Source organism: Leptonychotes weddellii, chromosome 11 (assembly GCF_054177405.1).
Source record: "Leptonychotes weddellii isolate Sample4059 chromosome 11, ASM5417740v2, whole genome shotgun sequence".
In the NCBI taxonomy this organism is placed as follows: Eukaryota; Metazoa; Chordata; class Mammalia; order Carnivora; family Phocidae; genus Leptonychotes; species Leptonychotes weddellii.
In genome coordinates, this window is record NC_138379.1 from 76327876 (window position 1) to 76336344 (window position 8469).

At 45.3% G+C, this 8469-nt stretch overlaps 1 protein-coding gene across 6 annotated transcripts in view; it reads right to left on the reverse strand.

Annotated features, from left to right (window-relative positions):
• Positions 1–8469, reverse strand: part of DDX25 (DEAD-box helicase 25) — a 34291-nt gene that overhangs the window by 1135 nt on the left and 24687 nt on the right. For 5 of the 6 annotated variants that reach the window (XR_014138863.1, XM_081799145.1, XM_081799146.1 and 2 more), the window contains 3 exons: positions 4208–4445; positions 2967–3129; positions 695–883 (listed from right to left, as the gene is read on the reverse strand). Coding sequence is in view for 5 of the 6 variants with exons in the window: in XM_081799145.1 (XP_081655271.1) it covers positions 695–883; positions 2967–3129; positions 4208–4445 (590 nt within the window). In the remaining variant the exon portion in view is untranslated. Of the gene's footprint in view, positions 1–6; positions 300–694; positions 884–2966; positions 3130–4207; positions 4446–8469 lie in introns of those variants that run through there. The other variant, XM_081799144.1, reaches the window with a different exon arrangement.

Consider the following 8469-nt stretch of genomic DNA (forward strand, 5'->3'; position numbering starts at 1 on the left):
CTCTGTGCATTTCCCCAGGACAGAGTCCACTGCTTCCCACAAAGTACAGTACCAATTTCCCAAAAGGTGAAGATATATTTGGGGTCATTTGGGTGTTCCTCTTCCCCTGTTCCCCAGCCATATCCATGGGCTTTGGGGTATGGGGTAATTTGAGAGGTGGACACCGCAGTTTAGGTCACTCTTCCAGTTTCCATCAGAGGGCAAGCTGCCAGTCCAAGAGCCCCAGCAGGTAATCGGAGCATGCCTTGTTGGATGGGGGGCTGGAGGAAGGACAGCAGATCTCAGAATTCAGGACCATCCTAGTTGTTAGGGCGGGGCCAGAGGAAGGGAAAAATGTAAATAAGAGAGGAAGCTGGGGACAGAATATAATCTTAAAGGACTTTATTACTTTGTTTAGGATGGTGCTTTATAGGACATGAAAAGCTGCCCCAGGTCCCACAATGGGCAATAACATCAACCTGAACTCATACTCATTCCACTGGATTTTTCCATTGTTCTTTAGCTACCATATACGGATGATTTAATCAACCACAGGGGCTCTGTAGGGACTCTGGCACTGTGAATTAAAAGCCCCCCATTCCTTGGCTCCTGTCCCAGAGCTACCCTAAGCCTCTGGGTATAAGGTCTGTGACACACGTCATCACTGTCAACATCAGCAGGGTCCACGGTTCCCACTGTGACAGGTGCTACTTACTAAAGTGATCCTGGATCTTCATAAGCAGGGGCAGCTTATCCACTTCAATCATGTTGAAGGCGAGGCCCTTTTTCCCAAAGCGTCCTGTCCGCCCTATGCGGTGAAGGTAGGTCTCATAGTCTGGCTCCTCAGCTTGGTTTACAGGGAGATCAAAGTTCACAACAATTGTGACCTGCTTCACATCGATCCCTACAAGAGGAGAGATGCTGTAGGGTCCTGCAACTGTTTCCTTAGGACATAGCTATTCGCAAACCACATCTGCCAAGAGAATTCTCATGCAACAGCCACAATTTACAAATAAAACTTGGTTTTACATCATGAAAGTGGATACTCTGGTCAGGCAATTTGCTTGCACAGTATGTCTAGGATGCTAGATTTAAGAGTGTCAGTAGAAGCTCGTTCCACAGAAGTCTAAATATGTACAGAGATTGTGTGTGTGTTGTGGACAGGGTCTCTCACCAAGCCCACAGAGACAAGGCCTCCTCTCCCCTCCTGCTGTGCTAAGTCCCCAGCAGGCCCCCTATCTAGAGTCCCCTACCCTTCAGGGGATCCCACTCCGCTCCGTGCCCTGGTCATCGTCCCACCCAGGTCTTTTTTATCCCCTGCCTCATTGTTACAACAACTTCCAGCTGGGTTCCCCCTCTTCTCTCCTCCTCTGATCTCTCTGACCACAGTCACCATGGCAACGTCCAGAACACTTGTGTTCAGGACCCGAATGCCCCAACTGCACAGGATGAAGAACAAACAGTTCCAGATTTCCACACCACCTGAAGTCTCATCTCTTCCTCTCCTGACTCAAATCCAACACTACAGTCACACGGTCTTGCCATTTCCCAAGCAAACTGTCAATTCTTACCAAACTGGATTCTCTACCCTTCCTTCAAAACCTTTCACATCTAATGTTCCCTAGGAAGACTTCTGTGATCCCCCAGTACCTCCGGCCCCCAGCACTAGAAAGCTGTCTGGGTCACAATCCTTGTCCTCCTTGGAGCTCTTGGTGCCCTCTTTCGGCCTAGGTCTAGCGTCATGCCATCCAATATGGCTATCTAACTTTAATCCAAATTAAAAATCATTTCCTCAGTCACAGTAGCCATGTTTCAAGTACCCAGCAGCCATATAAGGCCAGTGGCTACCAACTGAACAGCACAGAGTAGAATATTTCCATTAATGTGGAAAGTTCTATTGGGTAGCACTGGTCTAGATAGTAAGCGTCTAGGCACTGAGCTCCCGAGGGGCTGGGACCTCATCCTTTTTCAGGCTGCTCTTCCACAGTGCTGAGCTCTACACGCACGGTAGGTCCTCATTTCTATCTCCTGAACTAAGAATGAATTAGGAAACAAGGTTCGAGTATAGGGTCTAGGCAAGGGCATAGGGAGCCTGAAAACCATAGGAAGGCCCTTCTCTTAAGAAAAACCAAAGATTTTTTTCCCTCAGTAGTCAATAGTTTTGAAATTAAAAACACCTCAGAGATGATCAACACCATTAGGGAACATGAGTTAAAAACACAGTGAGATGCCACATACATCTACTAGAATAACTAAAATTAAAAAGAGTGACAATACCAATTGCTGGCAAGGATGCAGAGCAACTGGAACTCTCCTACATCGCTGGTGGGAATAAAAAATGGTAGTCACTTTGGAAGACAGTTTCTTATAAAGCTAAATATACATTTACCGTATAACCCAGAAATCCTACTCCTAGGTATTTATCCAAGAGAAATGAAAACATGTCTCTGAAAGACCTATACCTGAATGTTTACTATAGCTTTATTCAAAATAGCCCCAAACTGTGAATAATCCAAATGTCCATCAACTGGCGAATGGATGAACTAATTGTGGTACATCCATTCAACGGAATACTACCCGGCAATAAAAAGGATTGAACTAATATATGTCACAAGATGGATGAACTCAAAAGCATAATATCGAGTGGAATAAGTCAGACACAAAGGCTAACTACTATATGATTTAATTTATATAGCATCTGGAAGAGACAAAAATACGGAGACAGAAATCTGATCAGTAGTTTCCAGGGGTCAGATGATAAAAGGAAGAGACTGACTGCAAAGGAGCACAAGAAAGTTCTGGAGGAAGCGGGGACTGTTCTGTACTTCGAGTATGGTGATGGTCACATGACTGTATGTTTGTCAAAACTCACTGTAAACTTAAAATCAGTGAGTTTTATCATATGTAAATTATACTTCAATAAACTTGACTTTAAATGTATACATACATACACACACACACACACACACACACACACACACACACACCTCGAGCACAGACATTGGTTGTTATAAGAACTTTCTCTTTCCCATCCCGAAATCTCTGAATGATGGAGGCTCGCTGATCCACGGTCAGCTCTCCGCTTAACAAAGACACTTGGTGGCCATCCTGCATCATCTCCACAGTCAACCACTTGGCATTTCGACGAGTCTACATGAAAACACAAAACCCAGCATAGCACCCCAAGTCCAAGAGGGCGGCTGTGTTTGCAATGCTCACATATGCACAGTGAGGAAGCCGGAAAGGGCTGCACAGGAGTTTTGCTTTACCTCTCCCTCAAGCCATAGAGGAACCTTCGAATGGGGCACCTCCTGTGCTTCTCAGGGTCATGTCCTCTCAACCTGTGGGGGCTTTGGCTTCTCGGCCATGAAGTAGAGGTAAAATGCTCACTCACCTCACGCGGTAGGATGACGCCAAAATGGGGTAACATAGTAAAGACAACCTCAGGCACTGTAAGAGTGCTTCCTGTCTGCCCGGTGTCTTGTTCAGATCTTTATATGCATTGTGGTCATTGTTCTCACAACAATTTGATGAAACAGCTACCTGATTTCATTTAAAAAATTAAAAAAAAAAAAAACCCAAACCCAAAGCTTAAAAACATGGAGTCACTTGCCCAGGATTTTCATGGCTAGTCCGTGGCAGAAGTGAGCTTTCTTTTATTCGATAAGGTTTTCAGTGCTGTCCCTGTGTCAGGAGGGCGCCATTCTAGTGGGGCTACGAAAGTAACACAGATGAGGTCCTGCGCTCATGGAGTTTACAGTGTTCACGTGGTAGAGAGAAAACAAGACCAACATGTGAACGTGAAACGTGTCGGAGAACAAAAAATAAATACGAAAATAAAAATAGGGTAATATGAATAGCGAGTGACTGAGTGGCTACTTTCCTCACAGTAAGTTAGGAACTAGACAAGAATATTCTTAATCTGATGGAGGGGAACTATAGAAACCCCACACTGAACATCCACCTATATGGGGAAATGTCAGACGCCATCCTTCTAAAATAAGGATGTCCTCTAGTTAACATTATCTGGAAGTCTTACTCCATCACTTCATCTTTCCACACAGATTCATTTCTGTCCCAAGCTGTTCTGAAGATTAAATACCCTCCTGTACCCAAAGTGCTGAAGGGGGAGCCTGGCCCTCACTGGCATCACCGTCCCCTCCACGGCGGGGGGCGGACCCTCTGCGGGCAGTCCGGGCGTGGCGAAGACAGACCGGGGCACGGTTACCTGGCAGAAGATGATGGCCTGCCCAATGGTGATGCCGCCGTAGATGTTGCACAGGGCTTGGTACTTGTCTTTCCGATTCTCACACAGCACGTAATACTGTCGGATGTTGTGCAGGGTCAGCTCCTCCTTTCGCAACTTGATAACGTTAGGGTCTGGAATGATTCGCTCTGCAAACTGCCACACAGACTCCTCGAAGGTCGCTGAGAAGAGAAGCATCTGGCACTCCGAAGGTAAAGCTCTGTAAGGGGCAGGGAAGACGCCGTCAGCCACTGCCGTCCCTGCCGCTCTCCTCGGGGCAGAGTCAAGCACGTCCTGCCCACTGCCACCAGGGTCGGGGGGGAGGTGACGCCTTCCACCTCTGTGCAAAGGCCCACGTGTCCTGCCCCTCCTTGCCTCCAAGAATTTGGGAGCACACACAAGCTGAGTATGGAGCTCAAGAGCAAAGTCTAGATATGTATTTTGGAGGGCCTGGGGCGTTTCATGCCGATTTTCTGCTAAAGCGAGGCAGGATCAGGAGCCCCGAGTGTTGGTCTAGATACTCTTCATGGTATCCGTCTCACACACAGTGAAATGGGAGGAAAGAAACAGGCTAGTCATTTCCTCCCAAGAAAAAGAACAACAGCCACACTAACTTTCTTTGGGATGGGAAGGACCTGGATAGAAACAAAAGGGAAACAAAGGGGAAATGCTACTGCATGCAAAACGTGAGCTGAACCCCGTAACAAACACAGGGCTGATTCGCATAAAGTTTAAAAATGGGCAAAATGAATCTATGAAGCCAGCAGTCAGAACAGAGGTTAATCCTGGGGAGGAGCGGGCGGGGATGGGGGTGGGCGGAGGCTGGTGACAGGAAAGGAGCCGTAGGGGACCTCTGGAGTGCTGGTAAAGTTCTAGTTCTCCGTCTGGGCCATCGTCTGAACACAGCCTCTTTGAATTTTCACTCAGCTCCACACTTGTGATTCATGTATTTCTCTGAACATATTTTATACATCAATAAATCTGAATTTAATCTGATTTCAACAGAGAGAAATCACCGCTTTTGAGAAGACAGCACCTAGAAGATATGGCATTAGTGCTAAAAGAGGGTGGTGGAGATCAGGGGGTCCAGTGACTCCCAGGCACGACGTCAAGCCTGGGGCGTGGGTCATCTGGGGAGCTGTTCTAAGTAATGATTGGACAGACTTCTGGGCAACTATGGTAGACTGTCTACATGCATACCTCCCCAGCCTCCCACACACCACGAGTATGATTATAAAGAGACAGAAAGATATGAACCCACAACAACACAGAGAACAGAAGAGGGGAAACTGGCAGATGAGGTATCTCAATGTATTTCTGGAAGATGGGAAAGCATGGTAAATGAGAAAGCGGATGACGCCCTCATGTGAGTGGTACAGATGGAAATGGTGATGCAGATGGTGGCTGGGCTGCAAGGGCAGTGCCTCCCTCAGAACCTGTGAGAGCGCTCGGAGCTACGAGCGCCAGGGGCCAGAGAAAGCAGGCGTGGTGTGTGAGAAGACATGAGGAAGATTCTGCATTAGCTTGCTGCGGTGGGGGGTGGGGGCCCGGAGGAAGGGCGGCACCTCTTGGCTGTCTACTGTATCACGGTCCTCCATCTGGAAAAAGATGGCGCCAGGACTGGCATCCCAAGACTTGGCCATTTCATTCCAAAAAGACAATGTACACAGATTACACAAGGAAAGGAAACATGGGCTAGTCTACAGAACAGTCTGGATTTCGAAGACTTAGTATGAGAAAAAGAATGTAAACTATTTCATTAATAATTTTTATACTGATTAAATTGATTACTTGTTAAAATGCTCTTTTTTGATATGTTGGGTTAAATAAAATATAATATGAATTTCACCTTTTTTTAAATGTGGCTATTAGAAAATTTAAAATTACACGTGGCTTGCATTATATTTCTATGGGACAATACTATAATCTTTTTTAAGCAAAAGAAGAAAATCAACAACGAAGGGATGAACAACCAACATAAATGCCCTAATTATTACTTAATATTCTCTTGAAGAGAAAGCCCTTTTTGACTACTGGATCCTTCTCAGAATTCTGACTCTTTTATTCTTGGTTATACATAAATATACCAACTTATTGGTAAGGGATAGCAAGAAGGGAGTCTCACTTGATCTTTGGCCAAAATTATTATTTTTTTAAAGATTTTACTTATTTAATTGACAAAGAGAGCGAACACAAGCAGGGGGAGCGGCAGGCAGAGGGAGAAGCAGGCTCCCACTGAGCAAGGAGCCTGATGCGGGGCTCGATCCCAGAACCTGAGCTGAAGGCAGACGCTTAACTGATTGAGCCACCCACGTGCCCCTGGCCAAAATTATTTTAAACAGGAAGGCTGGCTGAAAATGTGTATAAGGAACAGCTGTATCCCACCTTACTTCAGGCAGGTGAGCATGTACAAGTAGGAGACCAGAGGTTTAGTCTGTGCAGAAATCCCAGACTTGGGGATGCCAGCCTCAGCCCAAGGTGAGAGTAAAGCAGAAAGCTAAAAATAGGGAGTGAGTGAAAATATGCATATGAGAGCATGCAGCCCATTCCCTGGCCCTGCTCCCAGGAGGCCAGCAACCAAGTGTATGCCTCCTAGGGAAGAGAGGAAAGATATTCCATAGTTCTAATGACCTGCAAGTAACGATCACCCTAGAGGGGAGCTGCCCAAGGCACAAGTCCCAGCCATGCACTCAGAGCTATCAATAAGTTTCTTGGTTCCTAACCCTAGATTACGAAAGGCTAGCCAGGTATCACCAGATACGAGGGGGGAAGGTCCACCACAAGAGACAGACGTAGCAAAGAAACAAAAAGAAGAAACTTAGATAATTCAGAACCAACGTTGAGAACAGAAAAAAATCTTAAATACTATAATTAATATTCTCAGAGAGACAACAGCAGCATATTGCATCCATAACAAGAAAAGGAAGTTACAGAACAGAAACAGAGAAAGGCAGGACAACCCAGACAAGACAGAAAAAGAAGATCAAATGACTGTGTTATTTTAACGACAGATAGAAGGACACATTCAACTGGGTGAAAGAGGTAAACACCAGAAATAGAGCAACTGCACCGCATGAAGGAAGAATTGGGGGCAAGGCATGGTGGGGAAGGAGACGTGGAAAGCATATATGGAGACCGAACCTCCCAAGTTCAGGATGAGACAGGCAACATTTCTAAATTCAAAGCTGTTTTGCCTTTTGAAAGCACACAGTGCTCAGCTGGAAACTGGATGCTGAACTCGTTTAGCCATTCTGCACAGACAGACATGCATCATTGCATTCCTCCCTTGAAATCTCTAGGAAGCTGAGTAAAGTTACAGTGCCTGCTTCGGCACTTGCAAGTAAAATGTCCTGCGGGTGAACAAATGGAGACATTTTGACCAGAGATGGTCTTACCACTTTCCGTGGAGAGCTAATTCTGTAAGATCTTACTAATGATCATGCTTTGTACACTATACCAGGTGATATGTCAAATCACAGCAACAAAAAATATATTCCCCCTATCTCTCAGGATTTGAAAAATGGAGTTCAAAATATCTTCTTGACTTCCTTGAAGTTTTAATAAGACACAGAAAATCTAAAACAGAAGATTGCTGATATCACATCCAAATACAAACTAGCTTCTCATCAACTGTCTGCACGTGCAGCAGACAGTGCAAATGTAAATTCTGGCAGCTTCCACTCAGCCTATAAACTTATCAAAGAAAAGGAAAAGATCTTGCCAGCTAAATACCCCACATACTTTGAGAATAGCATTTCTAAAAGGCAAATCATTTGCTTAACTGTGACACTGAGCTTTTGTTATCAAAGTTTTTGCTTACTTTTTAGCTTCCTCAAAACTTGCTGAGGCACAGTAAGATTTTTACCTATACGGAAATGGAAGAAGAGTGTCACCTTGAACATCTGCCTATAAGATACATTCACTGTTGAGGCCATGTAAAAGAGTTAAAATGTTGGCCAGTCATAAAATCATATCTTCAAAGTGTGAGAAAAAAAGAAAGTCCTTCTCTAATCTGAAAATACGCTGAAGATGGGAATGGAGGAAAGGATGATAGTAAAACAGAAATGATAAGCTGAGCTATCTGGTGTTACCTAAAAAATTACTCATTTTTTAGGAAATAAGGCGGCTGCAGAACTCAAAAATGTCACCAGAAAAGGGCAGCCCAGGGGCGCCTGGGTGGCTCAGTCGTTAAGCGTCTGCCTTCGGCTCAGGTTGTGACCCCAGGGTCCTGGGATTGAGCCCTG